This window comes from Magallana gigas, chromosome 4 (assembly GCF_963853765.1).
Source record: "Magallana gigas chromosome 4, xbMagGiga1.1, whole genome shotgun sequence".
Classification (NCBI taxonomy): Eukaryota; Metazoa; Mollusca; class Bivalvia; order Ostreida; family Ostreidae; genus Magallana; species Magallana gigas.
Genome location: NC_088856.1, coordinates 4,768,403 through 4,792,743, shown reverse-complemented (window position 1 = coordinate 4,792,743; position 24,341 = coordinate 4,768,403). Strand labels below are relative to the sequence as shown.

General features: G+C 33.7%; 3 protein-coding genes across 5 annotated transcripts in view; all 3 read left to right on the top strand.

Moving 5' to 3' along the window:
* Positions 1 to 298: 298 nt before the first annotated feature.
* Positions 299 to 3,482, top strand: LOC136275171 (uncharacterized). The gene is made up of 5 exons (XM_066083492.1): positions 299 to 405; positions 827 to 1,006; positions 1,898 to 2,034; positions 2,821 to 2,953; positions 3,242 to 3,482. The coding sequence occupies exons 1-5, from the start codon at positions 320 to 322 to the stop codon at positions 3,396 to 3,398; spliced, it is 693 nt and encodes a 230-aa protein (XP_065939564.1). The 5' UTR covers positions 299 to 319; the 3' UTR covers positions 3,399 to 3,482.
* An 8,465-nt stretch (positions 3,483 to 11,947) lies between these two features.
* Positions 11,948 to 14,251, top strand: LOC105346470 (uncharacterized). Its single transcript, XM_011455036.4, has 5 exons — positions 11,948 to 12,042; positions 12,382 to 12,561; positions 13,088 to 13,224; positions 13,364 to 13,493; positions 13,980 to 14,251. The coding sequence occupies exons 1-5, from the start codon at positions 11,957 to 11,959 to the stop codon at positions 14,134 to 14,136; spliced, it is 690 nt and encodes a 229-aa protein (XP_011453338.3). The 5' UTR covers positions 11,948 to 11,956; the 3' UTR covers positions 14,137 to 14,251.
* A 6,259-nt stretch (positions 14,252 to 20,510) lies between these two features.
* The window catches only part of LOC105346468 (histone deacetylase 6), a 58,054-nt gene continuing 54,223 nt past the window's right edge, over positions 20,511 to 24,341 (top strand). For all 3 annotated transcript variants that reach the window (XM_034452333.2, XM_034452332.2, XM_034452331.2), the window contains exons 1-6: positions 20,511 to 20,603; positions 22,174 to 22,292; positions 22,842 to 23,003; positions 23,244 to 23,278; positions 23,803 to 23,944; positions 24,169 to 24,306. In XM_034452333.2, the coding sequence (XP_034308224.2) occupies positions 22,206 to 22,292; positions 22,842 to 23,003; positions 23,244 to 23,278; positions 23,803 to 23,944; positions 24,169 to 24,306 (564 nt within the window). In that variant the 5' untranslated portion in view covers positions 20,511 to 20,603; positions 22,174 to 22,205. The remainder of the gene's footprint in view (positions 20,604 to 22,173; positions 22,293 to 22,841; positions 23,004 to 23,243; positions 23,279 to 23,802; positions 23,945 to 24,168; positions 24,307 to 24,341) is intronic.

Sequence of the window (24,341 nt, the reverse complement as noted above, 5' to 3'; positions counted from 1 at the left end):
TCTATAAACACAAATATTCATTGCAGGATACTCTAAACGAATGGATTAAAGAGTCGTTCTTGGTTAAAAAAATTTATACTGTTTATCAATTATATGGTATAGTTGAAAAATTTTATTGCAATCGCATCGAATGTGTTTATTTAACATTATGAGAGCAAAGTTCATATCAAGTTCAGAACATTTATGAACCCTTTAACTGATTCATTAAATGAAGTTGACCTTTTTTTTTTCACAGTCGACGAAAATAATTGTTTAAAGCAGATACATGTATAAATACACTGAGGTCATCTCCGTAGTGGTCTATTTTCTTTTGAATAAAATGGCTATGTTGCCCTTAAGTGTAGTCTTTCTAACCGCAGGTTCCCTTTGCCACGCTCAAAGTACTATAAGGTACTTGCAGACAAGGTAAGTCGAAGTGGAAAGTTTTTAATGTACTTATATTAAGCAAAAATTATTTTCCCTTGTTGCAATGTTGGAAGGCAACATTCTTAAATACCTTGATTTATGATTAAAGCTTTGTCACAATGAAAATGAAAATAAAGTTTTGATAATACCTTGTTTAATCTGTACTGTATACAATGCATTGATATTGGACCTCAGATTTGTCTCAGAACATATTGATAGTGAACTTCTGTTAAATGATATGTAAAAGTAAACTGGTTTGATGACTTGACTCGTTCATATACACTACTATTTGGCAATCACTTCTAACAATGATGACTACTACAAATATCGCATTTTAAAAAGACATGGGCGAAGTGCACTTGTTAGCATAGGAGATTCTAATGATTAATGTGCTATCAAAATTCTCTTTTCATGCAAACAGAGAGGAAAGTTTATGGAAGCGGAAAGAAGCCGAACATGGACATTCTATCTTCAAAAGGGGTCATGACTGTCCTAAAGACATTTACTACTGTCCCGATACCTCGCCACTGGTCATGACACCGGGAAATCCGAGTACAGGAGAAGAACTTTTCAGGAAGGGTTATTTTGATGACGTATGCAGGTATTTTTTATTAATTCAAAGCTGATTAAAACTTTCTTGTTCCTTAAAAAAGACTCAGATGATCACATTAACAGAAAGTTTGTTTGGCTGAAGATATCCATCTGTGTTTTGTTACATAACTTGTTTGCGTCACATTATGACGCGCATGCAAAACGTATTATTAAGCTTGATGTAAATTTTAGATAAAATCTACGTCCTTTTAAGGATAATGTGTCTTTTATCTCTGAGCATAATATTTAAAAAATAAGTTATAAGGGATGTTTGATTTCTGCATATGTTATATATGAGTATAATATATCTTTTAAGAGTTTATGGTATTTTTCATAATCTACGTCACAATTATAACATCCAAAGTTAATGTCCCAATACCATTGGTAGAAATTAAGTTCATTATTTAAAGATAAAGAGATCGGGTTTTTTGTTGCATACTTTATTTAACTTATATCAGAAATATACGTTCGGTAATCACGTATTGCTTCTAATGCTACATGAAATATCAACTTAATGGTGAACTGTTTCCTTATCCTCTGGTGAACTTGCCCAGCAACACCGTCTTATAATTTCTCATAGACACGCGCCTGACATTTTTGACCTAAAATTCAATTTACATCAGATATAAATGAATTTAAAAAAGATGTATGCCTTTATCTCGAATTTTAGAATGTTGTGAATTTCACAAGATATTGTTAATCGGGATATCTACAAATGTATAGGGGGGGGGGGATTTTTCACACCATGTAATTGGCAAAACATTTTATGCACTTGTCGAAATCAACTATACCTAATGTTTTTATAACCTAATACCCAATAAGAAAAGCAAAAAACTCTTTTTGCATTCATTCAACGATTAACATTTCCATTTAGATAACAATACCGTAAATGATTCTCCAGGTACTTTCCAGAGTTTATTGAATGTGCGAAAGATTTTCAAGACGAAACCAACCCATCTTGTGAAGTAGGTGTCCGATCATCTGTCGCATTGTTTTCTTTACGAGAAAAGAATTTGTGCAAATCTCCCATACTGCCCAGTAAGTATCTGTATGCACAGATTTTACGGTCAGTCTGCATTATGTTTCAGGATACATATTCACAAAAATCGTACGTTCCAATGTGGACTTAAGATATAATTTCTTTTGGAAAATTTTCATCATTCACAAATAGTAGTTTGCTTAAGCAATTTTAAACACAGGCGACTGTAGAATATACGAATTAAGGCGAAAATAACCCGATCCTAAGTACGTCAAACTTCAGCCAAATTTGAACGATAATTTTACATGACATTGTGTCTACAAACTGACCATTGAGAATAAACATCTTATCTTTTAAATGTCTTTGGAAAGAGACTTCTAAACAAAAACGTGGTCTTTATTAGGATTTTTGTAGTCATAATCGTTGTCTGCCGCAAGTATTATTTGCACTCAGGATCTTTTTGTTGTATTTAAAATCGTAGTATGTCGTAAGTTTTTGTTTTATTCATAATCGTAAGTTTAAGTCATACATAATTATGTAATTGTAGCATTTTCTTGCAAATAATTTTAGGGAACTAGATACAGATAAGATACAAGCATGATAGATAGTGTCCACACATTTTGTTGCTATTATTTAAATGTTGTCAGAATGACATATTTGAAGTGTTGAGATAGAGGTTAATATAAAGAGTGCATTTTAAAAACTCAGTCGCGTGTATGTTCGTAATGGGAGTTCAAAGTGACATTTTTTTTAGATGATGATCTGATGTTTCATATACTTAATTGTCTTTATATGAAAGTATTATAGCCTTTGAATTTCAAATTACTAGTTTTGCCATTTTACAGTTGCAAGAGAGATACGGCAGTGTTTGAACAGTAAAGTCTACCAGCTAGAACCTCTTCTCGGTCAAGTCATGGATCTCATTTATAAAGTTAAGTGGGACCCCGAAAACCAAGAATCCAAAGAAACATTTTGTCCGTAAGTATGACCGTTTTACCAGATAAGTTGTCTGACATATCTTTCAAGTTTATAGAAATAGATTTTAAAAAAGGATGAATGAAGTGGACAGTGTCTTTAAAGAAGGCTGATAATATAAGATAATTTTGTTTGTTTGTTAAGAAACCTTCTTTTTTGCATGCTTTTTTGTTACGAATAATTTTACATATGTATGTATTATTAGTATTTTATCTATAAGATAAAAGTATATATATATAATCAAAAAAGAGCAAAAACCACAATTTGATTGGTTTTATTTGTACCGAACAGGCCCTACAAAAAGGTAATTGAAGAAACAATCATGGAATTGAAAACTTGTGACAAGTACGGCTTCCAGTGGTCAGATGAGAAGGAAACCATCCTGAGGAATTACTATTACCCTGCTCTCTCCTATCTCGCTTTGCCCTTTCAGTGCGATGACTTGTAACCTAGAAATGGGTTGAACAAATTCCTTTCAAAACGGAAAAAGGTTTTATCTATATATTCAAATCAATAAAGTTTCTTGATACATTTTGAGTTAATTATTATTACATATTTTAATGAATCCACATTTATACAAAATTATATGTTACCGCAGGCACGTAGCATCGTTTTTGAAAGTGGGGGGGGGGGGGGGCGGGGGGGCAGACTCATCCAAAAAATCTAGCAAAAAAAAAAAAAAGGACATGACTTTCCCAAAATCTTCAAAATCCTAATCCGGGGGGGGGGGGGGGTTAAAGTATATAACTTCAATTTCAATCCTTATTTCCATATCAATTTTTTACACCCTCAAAAAAAGTGGGGGGCCCACTCCATGCTAATTCAATTTTTTATATGTAAATTTTAAAAAATTAGTTGCTGTGAGAATAAGTGGGGGCAGGCCCCCTCTGCCCCCCCCCCCCCCCCCCTGATGCTACGTGCCTGTACCGAATAGATCAATAAAAAGGTTTTGCATAAAGCGACAAAAAAATTGAAATACACTTTGAATACTTGATTTTAAACTTTTGTTAGATATGTAAACAAAAAATACTATTTCAAATTATATAGAAATTTAAATTACTTCAGGATAGTATTATTGTTTGAAGGATTCTTGGCGCTTGGTGCTAAACATACATGTATGTTTAACAAAAAAGTGGCTATAAAATTTTTGGCACACATTTTCTAAGCATGCGTATTGTTAATTTCAGTGTTTAAATTTAAAGTACCAACCATCGAACAAGAAATTGAAACATAGATTCTTTAGCAAGAGATTATATGTTATTTGGTTCTCTATCACAAGCGGAAGCCTACTCATTGCTAAAATACGGGTTTTTTTAAATTCGCTAAAACAAAGAAATGCTTGTTTAAGGTTATAAAGATTGAACGGCTTTTTATTTATATACTCAATGAGTATGTATTCATGTATTCTTAAGATTTCAAATTATTTGTAAAAAAAAAAATATCATTAAATTTGAATTAAATTTTTGTGGGGACCATCTAACAATTGTTGTATATCATCTCTTTTTCGATTGAATGTAATACCGGATTGGAGTCTTAAAAGTAAGTTATGTCGTGAACGTTGAACAAAAATTTGTCGTTTGCATGATATAAATTACGAAGTTTTTTTCCAGTGTTGCGTCATATTCTATTGTGCCATATCTTTTTTAAAAATTAATGTTTTACATATATACACGTAATACGTTTGTCCTTTTTTAGTAATTTACTTTAATTACTTTAAGCAAGTTGCAGATGGGTCAATTAATCAATGTTCAATTTATTTGCACCACAGAAAATAAAATCTAGCTCATGCATATTTGTCTTTTAATTCTCAACAGTTCTGACCAAGTAGGTTCACAGCTACATTGTTAGATCAACATTTGTCAAGTTCTAAAAATAGCCTTTCAGCACACGTTTCTGTCGCAGCTTCCCCAGCAGTCATTTCTCATGGAACCACAGTTCTTCCGTAGACCCACAAATGCACCCGGTCTACAAAGAATATAATCCCTCTGACAGCGGAACTTGCAAAGTTTTACATAGGATCCGTCGGATGAAAGAACCCTCTGAGACACCCATTGTCATCAGGAAAACGGAAAACAGAAGCAGAACGGCAACCATCTTGAAACGAGACACTCATTTTAAAGATGACACTACACACTGCTTTATTTAAAGTGTCTCCAACATTACCCCAGTCAAAGCCCTTTGTGAGAGATGGGACAGGGGACAGTAAGTCTTTTTATAAAGGAAAGTATTCGAAGTCTTCTTCCAACTATCCCTTTTTAAATTCACAACGATTTTATTTTTTTGCATATTGAAGCGGTTAGCGTTTTCTCTAAACGCAACGCCTATGCCATGTAACTAAAAAAGTTATGCAGCCGGAAGTGCTACCTATGATAAATCAAAGTATTGAGAGTACTAAAGCTGAACTAGATCAATGTATATCTATTTAAAGCAAAAATGACAACGATTTTTTAAAAACTAAAATAGAGATTTTTCTGCTTAATGAAGTTTTTTACCAAGAGTTTGGCAATGAAAAGATAAAATTAATAGAACGAAACGAAACGAAAACAAATTAATAGCTAATTGATTGCAATTATTCTAATTCTAATGCAAAACCGACTTAAAAGATGATTTAATTAATATAAAATGTAATCCTTGACCCAGTACTGTGTGAGTTTAAATTTAAAACACTGGGTTTCATTTAAATGCAAATTGCAACAGAGTATCAATAATGAAATGATCGTATCACCCTAAATCACCTGAAAGATAATTATCTAAGTCTTAAATGTAATCTTATTCTTGGTCAAACGTGATTTTTATCTTAAAACATTGTTTTAAGAAATCATGTAGCACACATTCTAATAATTTGGGAGGCATTAGATAACAATCTATCGATTTGGTAGTTTTTAAATCATTTTACACTTAAAAAACGCGTGTAATCCAGAAAAGAAAGGATATTGGAGGGTCTATCACTGAATGTTTTAAAAAGCATCTAATTGAGGCAATAAACTTGTACAACATTTTAAGTGTGATAATGCAAGACCTCGGTGTAAAATCAAGCAAGGCATTAATATGCAGTTGATTATTAAATGTACTTACCGACTTTTGCATGGTATTTTTGTCTAATCCTAGAAAGAAATGTACCTCACTGTATCATGCTCAGACAAGTTAATAAAAAAAAATGATGTAGAAGTGAACAATAGAGGCACAAAGATACGATACCTTTTTTTAAACAGCTGTATGGTCCTCTGGGGATGAATCCCTTTGCTATAATGGTGAGATATACACGTATATAAATATCATATATATAAGCAAGCGTTGTTAAGGTCAAGATCTAGTAAATGATTCCAGAGTGTCTTTTTGGTGCTAAAACCATTATGACATCATAATTGATCTGAAGATTCTTTTTCCCGTACTTTACGGCTTTGAAGGAATTATGTAGAAAATTAAACAATCATGGTAAAAATAATCCCGGTACCTATATTCAATTTGACATCGTTTTAAAGAGGTCAAGAGCTTGTTTAATTCCGGTTGTGGGGAGACTGTAGGCATTCTAGATATATTTTATTTGTCCAAGATGGACAAAAATCCTGAATTTATTCCTATATTCCTTCATATTTCATTGAAAATGACAGTTTAAAACATGATTTTTCATTTTGTATACCAAAAATGTTAGCCCCGGTACACCCTGTCAAACAAAGCTGTTGTTATGAAGCATCATCGAAAGAAATTATATCTTAAATTTTATAAAGCTGTAGACACCTTACATTTACTAAATCTTGACCTTAAGAATAAGTTACGAACAACACATCTATAAGACATGAATACTATGACGACGTAAATAAACAGGTTTGTATTTACTAACATTGATGAATGCGTGTCATTTCAAAACATGACATTGCTTCGTGTTGATATGTACTGTGAAGAGGAAAAATGCTGAATGATTGATAATTAACTGATGTTTTTAGTGTCAGCCGTTGCGTTGATAATTCCTAAATTGCATTTGTTTTTATTTTATTTTTTTCTTAAAATTACATCTTAACAGAAAACGTTGTTATCAACGTATTATAAATATTCTTTGTCAAATTAAGGTTACAAATGACAACAAAGCTAAGATATTGTTTTGTTTTAAATGTGAGAAGGTAATTGACATGTTACTAGTACGAGAAAAGTTCGCGGACAAAGTGATTACGGCAAAATTACTGTGTCCTTTGTAGGATGACTTATGTTTTATTAAATGACTATCAATTAAAATTAGTTTGCAAAAAATCATATGATTTTGAAGTTGATTTCAAAAGATACAGCGACTTTTATTTTGCATGAATTGGATTTACGGAGCAGCAATTCATATTTTCACGACGTCAGGTGACGTCCATGACGTCAGGTGACCTCCACGACTGCAATTTGAACCTGTCACTCCTTTTTAAAGTAAACACCTTTTAGTTCAAACACCTTTCTTGCCATTAACTTATTTAAAAACGCATGTTCACATCATCATTTGTCAATTTTTTGTATCATGTCTTTTGTGTCGAATCGTAGGTCATTTAAGTCCGAAAGTCGCCGTCCACGCAGTTTCGACTTCAGATAAGGAAATAAAGCGATATCCATTGGTGCAAGATCCGGGCTGTAAGAGGGGGGGGGGGGTCGGGATGCTGCAAGAGCTGATGCAGATATCAGTATTCCCATTTTCAAACTTTCAATTCCAATTGTGGTCCCAATTTTAAACCTTTGTCCTATAAAAAAAGCAGCATCTAGGAACATTTTGGTCTTTTTTGAAGATTTATCTTCGTGCACACAAAATTAAATGACGGCCTGGTGCTCCGTGGTGTCCAATCCATTAACGTTTTTGACTCATTTTCTAGCGTTGGTCGTCTATATTTGGCGATGAAACTGTCAGAAATTCTTCAATTTAATTGAAACTTTCACAAAATGACCTTCATAAACTACTGTGATCTCATATGAAATATCGTTTATTTATATGCTCTTAAACTGTACATTTACTTAATAAGGAAATATGCGTATAAAAAATAAAACGATTAAAAACTGACATGCTCTGTGAAGCATATCTTATCAAAATAATTAATCTGTATATTTTTAAGGTGCATTTAAAATTAACAAATATTTTCATATTTCTAAGAAAACACGTCAAGATTAAATATGAAAAATTTCGCTGGTATCATGCGAATCGTCCGCTCACAATCAAACCGCGAACTTTTCTAACAACCCTTGTATTTATTCCTTCTGGTTGAATAAAGTGTAGTCTAATTTGAGTGCAGCTTTACTTTGCACATATTTTTATTTTAATGCATTTTTTTGGTGCAAAAATTATAACTTTCTTAAGTATTATATGTTTTTAAACCTGATATTATCCAAAGAATTCATGTCTTTAAAAACACTTTATTAAATGACATTAATTTGGATAAGATGTTAGAATGGTGCTTATTTTTTGCACAGTCGATGGAGTTATAACTTTCAAATTGTTGCAAGAGGAGTCCATTTATTTTTTATGTAAAATTCGTCCATAATTTGGCAGCAAAAGATTAATTGTGTAAGCCTCGAAAGTTTTGTATGGAGTATTTAAAAAAATAAGATATTTTGGTTTACCAATCGACTGTCAATAGTTTAATAGTATTATTATTAGTATTATTAGTATTATCTTATTTTACGGCTGAGAAGTCCGCCTCGCCTTCTATGGACTTTACCCAACAAATTTCTGTTAAGAGTTAGTATCCTATTACTAATAAGTGATTTGTTTTGTCGAGGACCTAAAGTTTTATATGTAAACAAACAAAATATCATATAACAATTAAATTCATTTAAAAGACATAGCTCAACAGTGTTTAACAAACAAACAAATTTTATTTAAGTAACAATTAAATTTATTTAATGCACGTTAAAATCTCAACAGTGATAAACAGTTTTTAGAAATTTTGTTTTGAAGAAAAACAGCCACATTTACTTTTGATTAATTGTAAGTTGATGGTTGGGAACAGAGCAATTGCTGAACAGGGAGGTTGGTTGAAGGCTGGTCTTATTTACAGAAATTGATTGGGAACATGTGACTTCCTGATCCTCAAAATCATTAAACAGCTCATTCATATTGATGTCTGTCAGCTCAATATCAACATTTTGAATATCTTGGAGAGCTTTATTTTTGTGACGGACAGCGCAAGCTAATGATGCGGGCCCAGACAGAATAGCAGGCTTGTTTAAGTCTGGCAACGCTGGCATTGAAGGCAGAATGTTTTTGGTTATAGAGTCGGCCATCATCATCTTTCATTACTGACTCTTTGGTACACACTTAAGCTTTGAACCGATTTATGTCCTGTGACTACCATCACCTGTGATGAACCAAACATGGACTTTGAAAAAATGGACGCACTGGTTGCTCTAATTGAATAATTGGTATATATATATATATATATATAGATTTTAGAGGACCAGCTGCTTTACTAATTCGGCTTACAAATGTGCTGAGTTTTTCTTCACCAGCCCGTGCGTTATAAAACCAAACACTATCTGAGTCAACAAACGATTCTTGTGGTCTTTGCCATAGTCTGAAAAAAAATTCGACGTTTAAAATTGACAGGCTGAATTTGCATTACTTTCTATTTTTGTGAAATGTGTATTTAATTGTGTTAAATTTATAATAAAAACAAATATATACTATTGATCTATAAATCCATTTTTTTTTACACTTACTTGTCAAACTCTGGATGCAACTTTGATATATACATCAGGAGAGTACTGGGCAAAAATTGATCCTAAAATATGATTTAATATCCATGTAGAAAGTACACTTAATAACAGTTTGGTGTACATTATTTAAATATGATATTTTTCATAATTCAAAACAAAGATGAACAGTTCACCTACCTGGCACTTCTAGCATTGTTCATGAAGACGACTCTTTGTCAATTTTATGGGTTTTTTGTTAGCTCGTCCACTACCTTTTTCACGTACTTTCGGCCAGTTTTTTCATCGGTGAAAACTTTGAAAGTGTTTTTTTGTCATCCCGTGTATGTTTTCATTGCCCCTGCGACAGAAGAACATCCGTACATCAAACTAAACTTTGTTGAACAGTCCTTGTGGAATATTTATGGAGAGGTGCATGCTTGTGTACAGTTTCTGTATATCAGGCTCTGAAATGATTTGGGCAGTGCTTAACACCCCCTTTTCCGACACGTTTTGTCTCAACAAGAACATCTTTTAAACAAGTATTACTGTCCGTAATAGCAGGGTCCTTGTTTATGTTATAGTTCCTGTTGAATGGTGGACTTTTCAGGTGTCCGTTTAGTCCGTGACGAATGCCCTCAAGTGAGTTTACCTTGTAGTGACTGTCATCCACTTTCCTGAGATCCATATAAAAATAGCCAAGGCATTCGTCCAGTCTCACGTTGTCAAATACTGTAATGTTTCAAAATCCACCGATTCCCCTTTTTGTTGTAAATATTCTTTGAACACTTTCGCTGCTCCTTTGTTTGTAATTTATTCTCTGAACCGAGCTTAATTCTCTTATTTTTAAAGCGCTAAGCATAGCTCAGCGCTTTATTGTCGTTAGACTTCTATTTCCGGTGCAAGGAATAACTGCCCTCTATGAGCAGAAATATACATCATTTAAACTGGTAAGAGGTATAGGGAACCAGTTACCTGGGTGACGGAAATGGCCGAGTAGATACGATTGGTTTGCGGGGCTTACGTACATCAGCACGGGATGCTACGCAGTGATGAAAAATTATAGTGCGTATTCAGAAGCTAAAATATAGAAAAATAAAATCGATTTTTTGCAAGAAAATGTCAAAAACTGTGATAAATTACTGTTCAAAAGGTATAATTCGTGATTTTAACATATCTTTTTTCAGGCAAGTATCCATATACAAGTCGTGTTCAGCTTTAATTCACATCATCTTAAGAAAGTAACATATATTTAAAGAAATCTGGCCTTCGATACTTTAAATTGATATTCATTAAACATAAACCAAAATTTCAATAAGGCTCATTTCCGTCTACGCTTGCACACAGTAAATTTTCTTAGAACTAAGCTAGGTTAGCGCTTTTCAGTACTTTCAGTACTTTGATTTTGCTCCTCGCCCGGCGTCTGCACGGACCTGGATGCCATTGTACGTAATATAACGTCACGGGCAAAGGGGGTCCACTCTAAATATTTTGGGGTTAAAAAACCTAGAGGTATGGTGAAACGTTTGTGTAAAAAATCAGCTCAAATAACGTTCCACCATGTTGCCGTATAAATTTTGACGTTTGCCATGTAAAGAGATTTATAAGGCAATCACATGACGCGATTCATCAAATGACGTCTTGACATTCTAGTCCGAGGCAAAACAAATAACAATATGGGAGGATAATTAGAGCGCACGTTATTTATTTTGTCTGACCACTTGACGGCGGTTATTGACAGGATGACGTCAGATATATATGTATAAATCATGCGATGCTATAATATATTGGAAAAAAAACGAAGTTATATTTATACAGTGTTACAACTAATGTTGATATCAATGTTAGACTTTCAAACATGCAATGCTGCAAACACCTCAAATTCAGTTTGATTTTTCCGACAACTGTGTAATTACTAATTTCAAAAGGTCAAAATATTTACCTACTATCACCGAAAATGTCAGCATGCATCAAATAATACCCAGTTAATCCTTATCATTATTAACGACTTGACAAATCAAAATCTTATTAATGCATGGTTTATAGAATTTAAACTGGAGCGAGAAAAGTGTAACAGCTTTACAACAAATAGAAATGAATATGCAGTTAACCACATGCTAACTACATCAAATATTATTTAAATACCATTGAATGTGATTATTAGACATTACAAAAGGCAAAGTTCATAATTCAAGTTCAGAACATTTATGTAAACCCTAATTGATCCATTAAATGAAGATGACCAATTTTCTATTGATTATACAGTCGACGAACAATTATAATTTGAAGCAGATACGTGTATAAATACGCTGAGAGAATTGGGAAGCTCTGTAGTGGTCTATTTACCTGAATAAGATGGTCATGTTGCCCTTAATTACGATCCTTCTAACCGCAGGTTCCCTTTGCCACTCTCAAACTACTTTTAAGTACTCGCTGACAAGGTAAGTCAAAGTGGATAGTTTTCAATAAATGACAATCTAGCCAATCTTTTTCCGTTGGTTGTTATGCTAGATAAATAGTTTGCTATTGAATATAAAAAGTCCTGAAAAATACGTTCTCCAATAAGCTAGGCATACAATAATATTTAAAATCAGTTTTGACATCATCGGAAAACAGTGATAAAGAGATAGAGGGCAATTCAACGTTTTTGGTAACTTGGTTCCATTGGTTTAAGTCTGATATTTGCTGTTTCCAATATTGTACGTATAGAAATTATTTTGCATTTGAATTGGAGAGCTTGAAATGTAAGGTGAGCAATAAATACTTTTTTATGCCAAAAGAGATGAGAGTTCATGGAAGCGCGAAGAGACCGGATATGAACATTCAATCTTCAAGAGGAGTCTTGACTGCCCACCAGGCATCTATTTTTGTCCAGAAACATCACCATTGGTCTTAAAGCCAGGAGATCCGAGTAAAGGACATGACTTCTTTAGAGAGGGTTACTTTGATGATGTATGCAGGTAAGTCACTTAATCACAATAATGTAAATGCCTCTCTATTTCTGGAAAGCTTAAGCGTGAACATCAGAGTGACCATACATGAAGTCTACATAACCAGAAAGTTTTGATCATAGTAAATAGTTTTTATGTTTCGATTTTGTAGCTTAACTCGTGTTAGGATATCTATATTAAGAAAGATTGGAATATCTATATCTATTCTAACGCTGCAACAATAAATAAAATAATGAGCTGAACTTTTATTAGCTATTATTGCTACATGAAGGCAGAAACAGCAACTAAATATTGTAGTTGATACACTGTCATTTTGTGCGTGATATTCACTTGAAATTCCCTGTCCAGCAATTCCACATGAATACTCCATAATGTGCTGAATATAATGAAATCATGATATACGTTCAGGTAGTGTGTTTTCCCTTTTAATGGTTTAAACGAACATTTCCTCCAAAAGAATAATCAGCAGACATACAAACACACACAACGATTGAAATTCATTTCAAATCAACAAAACCATTGATTATTTTTTCAGCTACTTTCCAGAGTTTATCGAATGTGCAAAAAATTATCATTATAAATCCAACCCGTTCTGCGAAGATATTGTTCGAGACTACGCATCCATTTTGACTCTACGAGAGAGAACATTGTGCAAATCGCCTATACTTCCCGGTAAGTATCATCAGATACAGGCATTTTTCATATAGATATTTGACAGTTCCATTAGATTGAATTCCACCTGTGTGTATACCTACCTATGTGTATTGAATGAGTGCGATTTTAAAAAAAATGGTGATGTATCAATTTACAGTTGCAAAAGAGATACGCGAGTGTCTGAATAATAAGGTCACACAGCTACTAACTTTATATGAGCAAGTCAGGAATCTGATCCATGCGGCTGTGTGGAATATTGCAAATCACTCCAAAGAAACGTTTTGTCCGTGAGTATACGTTGCAATGTATATCACGTTTTATAAAAATTCCTGCAAGACATATTTTAATCTTAGTTGTTTTTTTTAAAAAGATGGCTTATTGCCACGAACAATATATTTTTATATACCAAGATATCCTCGATTCACATTTAGCTTAATTACTCGACATACTTCAGGGTTCAAACAATGTTCATTCAAAAGAATGAAAAATGTTCATAATTTTTTTCAATTACACTTCGTTCACAGGTATTTGGTTTTTTTTTTATCAAAAATCGTCCAAATTTGCTGCATAAAAAGCATGGGACAGACTATAGTAGGATATATAAATTACCAAACTTGTTTTTTAATACCCATTGTTAAAAATCTTTAATATGTTGTTAGGCATTTAAAATTAATTTTAAGTTTTTTATTGACTAAGGTTAATGAATTTTTTTTATTTTGATATATGAGAAAATTAGAAACTTCTGTTTAATATCTTCTATTTTAACCGAACAGGCCCTACAAAACGATAATAGAAGAAACAATCACGGAACTGAAAACCTGTGACAAGTACGGCTTCCAGTGGTCAGAAGAGAAAGAAACCATCCTAAGGAACTACTATTACCCAGCTCTTTCGTATCTCGCTTTGCCGTTTCAGTGCGACGATCTGTAATCTTTAAAGTGTTGAAAGAATTCTTTGAAAAAAAAAATTCAAAACAGAAACAGTTTCCAAATCCTCAGTTAAATATTTCTTTTTTTGGTTCATTTTATAAACCTTCCAAACATGATTTTGTTTAGTTCTTCTTATTTATCAGTGTGCTTTCGTTTGCAATTTTTTAAACATTTTTTTAAACAATAAAATGCTTTCTTTGGTGATTCATACGTGATATGAATGTGGCGACATTAGAGAAAAAATACGTAACCCGCGTTAGCTGGTTATGTAAACTTTTTTCTGCAACGATCGCTACCTTCATAACCGGGCGTATAAATAATCAAATGAAGCGTTTTATTTTTTTAAATTTACATCTTTCTTTTAACAAATTAATAAATTAACTGCAAAACGTAAGGTATGTTAACTAAATTACTGTTAATGTACATCAGTACGTTAGCTAAAGGAAACAGCCAAATCGTCTCCTGTGAGACTTCGAGTCTGACATAATCTTGATTATTTTGTGCAATCCAGGATTTTTCTTAGGTCATTGTAGGTTTCCAGTGACCAACAATCGAAAAAAGGGCATGTAGATTTCAGTCCTGTTAGTTTCTATAGAGCTTTGAATTGACTATGAATTTCCGTAATTCTTCAGTTTCTGATTTCTGAATATGAATATACTTTTCAATCTTGTATCTTTGATTTAAATAATGTAAAAGCCCCCCAAACATTCGGCGTCTGATTTTGTTTTAAACATGAAAATAATATATAGTGCTTCGTATATAGGATTACAAAGTTTAGAATTTTGTAATCCCAATCAAGGGGATAAACACCAAATAATACATTACAAACATTAAAACTAACATTTTTGTTTTATTTCGCATATGAAAATATATGTGAATTCCATAGAGGGTGTATTTTCTTGCATGTTGCATTAACATGTTGTATAGTTTCAAGCGTATCATTACAAAAAGTACAGCAGGCAGAGGTAATAATTCTGATTTTTTAAAGATAATATTTAACAGGAAGAATTCTATTGAGAATTGTATATTGTAACCAGTTACCAGTTGAATCAGTTACCAGTTGAATCATTGGATGTTCTAAAACAGATTTTTAAAACATCCTGTGCACAGAGATCATTTGGCAAAATATACATAGCTCAGCATTTCATTTGCTGGTAGCTGTAGGTACACAATTATTGGAGGTTAGACATATGAATAAATGTTATGTTACCTTTTCTTTCAAAAAACAGACTCATAATAAATTGGCATAAATGCAGTACAGTCTCTCTTCAAAGTAGACTTATCAATGGACAAATAGGTAAAGTACTTCGATATTGCACTTACTGCACTATTATATAACATTGGAGGTTTATATGAAAAATGGAATTTTTCAGTAAAATTTATTCTTGATAATACATTTAAATTTTCATTCAAAAAATCTTCAATAATTTTAACCCCTTTCTTATACCAGTCTTTGATAAATACATATTTAATTTTTATATTAGAGTTGTACCACACAGGAATATTGAAAACATTCTTTGTATTTGATGAGCTTTTGATCATTTTCTTAGTAAGCAGAGCCAAGAATCCTGCCAAAAAATATTAGTTCGTTGAACAACCATGTCTGATAGGAAATCACCACCAAAATCAATAAGTTTGTTTACAAAGTCATTAGTTTACAAAGTCATTACCATTTATTGATAAAAAGAAAAGTCCATCCATGGTTTGTACCCTTGAGTAAATTTCTTAATCCATGAACATTTAAGAGATGCCATAAAGTTAGAAATGTCAACTATTTTTAAACCACCTTTTAGATAATCGAGAGTAACAATTTCTCTCTTAAGTTTGTCATACTTTGATTTCCAAATAAATTCGAACAGCCTTTTAATACGAGATGAAATAAGATCTTGTTTTGGATTTGGAAGTGAAAAAAAAGTGGTTTTGGAATAATCAAACTTTTTACAACTGTGATGCGACCAGTGGGAGTTAAAATTCTCCTCCTTCGCTGAATCGGGGAAAAACTTTTGACAATTGTTTGTTGTAATTTATTGATGTCACTTTATCTAAATCAACCGAAAAATCTATTCGAAGTAAATTAGAAGAAGTGGAGCCCCGATCAAGTTTCCAAGGCGAATGGTGAAAAACTTCGTTAGAATTTTTTTTTACCTATCTATACAATTTTTGTTTTAGAGCTCTTTATCCTCAAACCTGAAATGTGTGGAAAAAAAGTCTAAAGTATCAAGAGCTGCGAGAAGTGATATTGGTGAACCATCTAAGATGAGTGAAGTATCATCTGCATACTGAGAAATCTTATGTTCGTTGCCATGGACAATCATACCTCTAACATCAACGTTTTGTTTTATAAGAATAGCTTAAATTCCTGCACATATAAAAAAAAATAAGGAGCTACTGGGTCTCCCTGTCTACATCCTCTTTGGATTTCGAACTGTTCTGACAAAAGCCACATTGTAAAACAGAAGCCTTAAAATCTTTGGTGAGAATCTTTATCCAATTTATAATATTATTTCCAAATCCAAAGTATTCTAACGCTTTGTATATAAAGGACAATGAAACAGAATCAGGGCTTTTTCAAAGTCAATGAGAACTAAAAGACCTGGTATGTTTTCATTTTCAGTGAACGACATTAAATCGTAAATAATTCTAGTATTTTCTATATAATGTTTAATTTTCTAAAGATGTCACCGATATGAAAAAAATTAAACATAAGACATTGAGGTCAGATGAGAACTATCTTTTATTACTTTCCATGTTTTCCCTATCTCCGCAATGTGAAGATTTCCACAACGTTATTCCATAATTATATTAAAACGATATATGATATTTTTCAATTTGAATATATAGTTCCAATTGAAAATATAATTATATAATATGACTTTATTAAGCATTATTTAATATTGCATTTTAAATGTTATTATAAGAAAAGTCAAAATATTCTAACACCACCAAAAAAAATAACTTTTTCATTTTTTTTCAAAGAAAACTTTTTTCATGAATTAAAAAGGATGCCAAATTATAGAGAAATCGATTTAGTATGCGTAATGGAAGTTATAGACGCTAGGCATTTACTTCTATAAAATCGGTGGCTATAAGAGTTTTTTCCTTGTACACCTTCTTTAAGCATATTAGTGAACCCATCATTTTTAACTTGAAGAAGTAACACATTTTATAGACATCGCCAAATACATTGCAGACGTGGGTTTTGAATGAAAAAAAAACTTTGTGTAAATTGCAAACGGGTTCATTGTAGATCCTACATGTAAATCAGTCTCTGATATACGATTTGTATAATATATAAACAATTGTCTGTTTAATTAAAGTGACCTTCGGTTACTAGTAGGCGAGCAATGTAAAAGAATTAAAGCGTTGTTTTAATATATTTTCATTTTGATCTACATGATATGGAAAATATTGATACTGAAGAGCAATTATTCTTTCAGCTATTAAAATTTTCAGCGTGACAACGGTTTTTTTTTACGAAACACTCATTGACATGTCTATTTACATCCATACAAGTACTGAAATTTGCAAATTCAAAATAAAATATGATAACCCGTTATTATGTATGTGATTAAAATATTTATGCTCTTGAACATGTTGAACTGCTGACATATTAAATATTATAATGAGTGATTACACTGACAGCTGTGTAATTATTAATTTCAAAATGCCAGAGATTCAGTAAATGGCATCGCTGATGTGAGTATGGAGTAGAGAAATCACGGTTCGTCGTTGTTAACAGGCTATCATAGATTATAATAACCTTATTGTTGTATGAGTTAAAACTGAGGCGTGAAGAGCACAATGCTTTATGAACAAATGGGTATAGACAAGTAATTTTCCGCGTGGAACTGCACCCTTTAAAGATTTAAAATATTACGATACGCCATAGCTTCAGTAAATAAGTGGTGTGCAGTGGTTGAGTGAATGATTTCATGATATCTTCAAGATCTGGTCTTTCAAAGACGCCAGGTTAACTTCTAAACCATTTGCATGTTCATATGGCAACCTCTCAACTGCAATTACATCAGTTTGTTTTACTAATCTGAGCTGAAAGCTCAAGTGATCTATCCTGATCTCTTTTTGTCCGGCATCCGTCTGTCTGTCTGTCTCTCCGTCCGTCTGTTTTATCTTGAAAATCATCCGAGGCACTTGGTCTGAAAGGTGTCTATCCTTTTTTCCTATGTCTTGGTGAGCATCCAAGTGTCATGTTGTAAATTTTGAATTTACTGGGCGGGTGTAAATACAAAATTTACGACATGACAACTAAATTTTGTATTTACACCCACCCAGTAAATTCAAAATTTACAACATGACACAAGTCTCGCATCCATAAAGCAATACAGGCAGGACCAGGCTCTTGTAGGGGAAAACTTTGGTCTTTCTACCTATATCCGTGGTGTTCCAGGTGTTTGTAGCCTCCTGAGGGATGTGCTAGCTATTGCTTTTCTCTCTACTATATCAACCATGCTCCCGCCGGCCTTGGTGACATTGGCGCTAAGGTGTGTGAGCTGTCAACTTCAGCTTCACTATTTCTCACCGTCAGGCTGGCTTTGCACTTGCTGTTAACCTTCAGAATTAGCACTTTGCATTTCTTGGCATTTATTTTCTACTCCACTTTTGCTGAGTTGTCTTATAGCTTTGCTGCCTTGGATTGGAGTTGGTTTATTTTTGATGACAGTAAGACAATGTCGTCCCCAAAGTCAAGGTCTTCAAGCATGGTGGTGAAGTTCTAGCAAAGTCCTGTTCACTCATCTTTGGTTGTCTGTTCCATTACTCCGTCTTTTATTATAATTTATTCACCATTTATTATTGAGGCGCTCCACATCCAGTCTTGGTTTAAACTTGTTCTTGTATGTACTGAGTTGCAGCCTAATTAGGGTCTTCACCAAGTAGAGGTCACTGTTGGCATCTGAGCAGCTTTGGAGTCTAGGACAGAATATATCCATTGACCTTTTGTGAGAAGATGGTCTAACTGATTTTTCACTCTTCCATTCGCAGATTTAATAATGATGTCATTCTTGTTGCATCCATCTAACGTGTCCTGTAGCCTCTAATAGAACTGTTCCTTTTCTTCCTCTTCCTTTTCATTATGTGGTGCATATGCTTGTATTTTTGACACTCTCGTGTATCTGGTATAGAATCGTGCTGTTATGATTCTGTTGCTGATGGATGTCCATTCCTTGAGTGGGTTTACTGCTTGCTAACTGATCATTATGCCAACTCCACCCTCATATGTAGTTCTTCATTCCCGCTGTAGCCTAGAATGTTTAGTTGGTATCCTTCAATCTTTCTCGCAATTTGTGCTGATGCCTTCCTCTGTACATATGGTTCCTACATTCCAGTGTCTGATGGAAAATATTTGTTTGGGTGTCACAGGGGATCTAGTCGGATGTTGAGCATGATGTTCATTGTTTCTGTAATTGTGTTGTTTTTTCCAGGAGGAGGTAGTTGGCCTCCCGTCCAACCCCACCCCCTAGCTTTAAGGCCCAAGGGTTTTTCTGTTAGGGTGTCCTTCTCTTAATCACGTGTTCCGATGATTTGGAGGCGCCGGAGGCTCGACTTTCGGCACTGTCACTCAGTTGCCATAGCATTACCAGGGTCACACCAAGGCAGGGAGGTGCGACATGTGACTTGCTGGCAGAACCTATTTGAGACGGTGAACATTTACTCGAAGTTTTGTTGGCGAATATCTGTGACCGAAAAACACCGATGGAGATCCTCATCAGCATTTTGGAGGGGGGGGGGTACACCTTCCCTTAACTTCAATTTCACTGTTATTTCCTAATTTTCATGCATGGTCCCATAAAAGTGGGGGGGGGGGGCAACTCCATGTTAATTCAATTTTTTATATGTAAATTTAACAAATTTCTTTGCTGCGCATCTTGTGAAAACGAGATATTATCTTGTGAAATATCGTGACCGTAAAATATATCTCGTTCTTACAAGATAATACGTTGTTTTCACAAGATAATATTTTTTTAGAAGATATCATGATGTCGTTTTCACGAGATAATCAATATGCATGTCAATTTCACAAGATAATAAATCGTTTTCAAACGATAAAATCTCTTTTTCACTAAACAATAACTGATTTTCACGAAATATTTTTGCCTGATATCTTAAAAAATAAAATAATTACGTGTCATAAATGTTACACCGTAGATACTGAACCAGTCCAGTCCATGTCCTGGACACGCCCCCCCCCCCCCCCCCCCCCCCCACCGGGCAATTTTAACTTAAATTATTATAATGTTCTCAGATATATATGTATTGTCAAAAATAACTCCCCCCCCCCCCCTTACTTTTCCCGTCCTGGATAAATTATCCGGATCCGCACATGGTGGAAATATTTGACTACAAGTCATTACTTGCGCTCTTCATTGTAGGAGGTACTTTTGGTGATTTAAATCGAAAGTAGTCAAATTTGGTTGTTTTGAGTTGAAGCGACAGACCCAGTGTAGAATTAAGGTACTATCGAAAAAAAAGTGATCGAATTAAGTAACATAATCTTGGCAATAATATTTTTACACTGATTTTTATGTTCAATGTGTCAACGGCTGAATTCAAAGCATGGTCTCTGATATAACTTATCTGGATATGTCATAAATTCCATAATTTATGTATTTTAAAGGTTTATGGACAATTGTTTTCTAAATAATAAAACTATGTGTCATGTTAAACCAAACTTCTGATTGGAAAACTCTTTTGCAATGTGAAAATGAATTGTTGATTCATTTTGATAGTTTCATTTAGATTTTATCGCCAGCGTTTTTACTGTATTCTCGGCAAGATGTGACTTGGATAGTATATTTAGATTCAAACATTCACCAAATCTTGGAACAGTTCCTAATAAGCTTTTCTGAAATTTGAAACTTAATTGTTTGCTTGTTGTGATGGAAAAAGGGTTATAGAAAATTTTTGCCATTATCAGATTATTGCATCTCAATGTTTAGGTCATAAATTGCAGTTGGAAGCACTGTAGCTCACAGGTCGTCCATCCAAACTTTTTCAGACCAGGAGCTACAGACTTCAGCTATGCTTAGGCCAAAATCATCTTAAACATTTTTCTTTTTTTGGCCAATATTAAAACTGACATGAATTCATAAATGTATTTGGTTGCCATATTAGTTTTGATTACTCCTCAAATGTCACTGGGGTTTATATATTCTGGTTGCATGGACTTCTAAATATTAGAACTACACAATGTAGTAATATGCTTGTTAAAAAATGAATAAAAAAAACTATCATCAATAAAAAATAAAGTATCGTTTAATCTTAGAAAGAAATCCCAATGTATCTGCAACATCTTGCACAGACAGTGCTTTGCTGTCTTACTTCGCATGCAAATCAAACACATGTGTTGTTCATTGAGAGTACTAGTGCATAACGTCTGCATCTTTTTGTAGACCCCGGTCGCACTACATCCAACACAGTAGATAAGTGATAGTTAATCCTAGAATGTATGTAACAACGTAATATCGCTTTTATTAGTTCCTAAAAACTCCGTTTTCTGAAGTCAACGCTGTCACTGAACGACCTGCTATTGTGTGTGGTTTGAGCATGTGCGATAGTATAACAGTACAACACTGGAGAGCGTTCTACAATGATCAAGGATTTTTAAAATATGTGTACCTGGATTACAGTCTATTTTGTTTTGTCTTTTATTAGATATTCCTTACCAGTGCAGTGATTATCATATTATTTTTGTACAAGGTGCTTTCATTTAAAGCTTTCTGTCCAGTGTAACGTATTGGGGTGTATGAAATACCTGAATGCGGTGAAGCATGAATTGGGCTCTCGGCCTTATATAGGGGGTGTGTAGCGATGAGCGAACAATAGAAATCCACTACTAATATGATGGTAGTCGGACAAAAAAGGAAAGTAATGCATATATATGAATTCATGTCACTTTTAATATGAACATTCTTCTTCATTTGGCCAAGTTTCTGGCAGAGTTAAGAAGTGCTAGCCAAGTAAAATCTTGAAGAGAATAGCACGTTCAATATTCTCAAAGTTATTTTTCTTGTTGCCGTTGTAGATCACCTGTGAAGGAGATCACCTGTGTAGGAAATGCATCAGGACTATTCTGAAGAGGATTTTGACCCTGATGATCAGCTCAGAGGAAAAGACGTAGGAGTCAGAAGTCCTACCCAAGATGTATGTGAGAGAATATCACAATGTATATTACATATACATATATAACTTGAAGCTCACTACAATGTGCATATGCATGTGCCCCGTGCTAAAATTAATTTTAGGTGTGACCTGTGGAGTGAGCACAGAATCTGAGGAGGAAGAAGGGGGGGGGGGGGTCCGAATCTGTTTCCTTACAAGAGGATAACAGTACCCTGGTAATTGTAGTCAAAATGAAGAAATGTACATACTCTACTTTTACCCAGAAACCATTATGATATCTTCTGAAAGCATTCAGGAAAATTCAACTTTACAAATAAAAGGGCAAACCAATTCAGCTATTTAGAGCTAGGGACCCCTTTTTAATTTTGTTTGAAAAATTAATGAAAAAAAAATATCTAGGACTGGCAAGCATCAAAACAAAAGATTATCAGTTCTTCCCTTTCACTTGATGTAATTTTAATACATGTATTGGTATTGGTTAGCATGTGAATGAGAGTGAATTTATAATTTGATAAAATGATAACATAGAAACTGGACTTATACATCTGTTGAAATTTTATTGGTCTTCAGGTGAACCCTTCAAGCCAGGAAGCCAAAGACAAAAAAATGTCCCTTGAAGAGCTGAAGAAAATGGGACGGGCAGAAAGACAGAGAATGAGAGAAGAAAGGAGGAGACAAAAATCGGATAGTGACTCGGAGTCCGAGTATTTGGTCGGGAAACTTGCGGAAATCGTAAGAGTTAACCCCATATTAATTATTTTTTTTTAAATTAAATAAATTAATAAATTATAAAAAATATAGACATATTTATCCCTTTGTTGTGTTATTTTACATCATGAAAGATAATCTTAGATTTAAGTATGATAAGTTGAACCAAATCATTTTGTTGTTGATTTGTCATGCTTTAAATTTGTAAATATTTTTATTTTGTGTATTTTTTGATTATATGAATGTATGAGCTCTTATTTGCAGGCCTTGACAGTAAGAGAACCGGACCCTGTTGAGGGGTGAGTGTGAATTTTGAGCCAAGGGCAAAGCGCAAGAGGGTGGGTAGGGCAATCTTGATGGAATCTGAGCCCTGGTTACAAAAGAAGCAGAGGATGGGAGGGTAGCTGCAGAGCAGAAAGAACTGCCAGGATATTCTTTGAATTGTGAAACACAATTTAGTCCACATATTGATATGTTTCCTAGGTTTGGATTAGGGATAGTAGGATGTTTCTGTTTATGTTATTTTCTACAAACTCATGGTCCATGAAGCACAAGAGGTCAAATTTCACGAAATTAAATGAATTAGCTGCAGAGTGTCTCAAGTGTCTTTTGGTATAAGATATTTCACCAGAACGTGTTAGGAAGTTGGAAAATAATGTCTTGATCATAACAATGTCATATGTTTTTGCGCACTGTATTGCTAGTACCAGTATTTAGCTTGAATGGAACTTTTTCTCAATGGCCCAGCACCCAATATTTTCCCTGATATTCCCAGATGTGCATCTAGACTGAACTATTAAGTTGATACACCGTTTTATTGAAGGACTGGCTTGATATATGATGAGCGGATGTTGAAACACAAAAACCTGTGGGATGACCATCACCCAGAAAACCCGGCCAGAATCAGTGGACCATTCAAGCGGTGCTGTGAGCTGGGCCTCATCGACAGATGTGTTCGCCTGGAGGTTAGTAACTCTAGATACATGTAGTTAGAAGATACAATAAACTTTTCAATTTTGAATAAGATATCCATAATTAGAAAATAATTATTGTGTCTGAAGTAATTTAACAACTAATTCATTTGAATCATCAAAACTGAAACAATTTTGTGTGTTGGAAGTAATTTGGGAACTTGATAGACTCAGCATGGTAAACTGGAGTTTTATTAACTTTTTCTGTGGATTTGTAGGCACAGTATTCTACAGAAGACATGATATTACTGCAGCATTCACAAATGTTGATTGAGACATTGAAACAAACAACAGAGATGAACTTAGAGGAGCTGAGAGCCAAGGCCATTAAATACGACTCGATCTACCTCAATAATGTAGGCCATCACTCTCACAATATTAGCTTATTTCC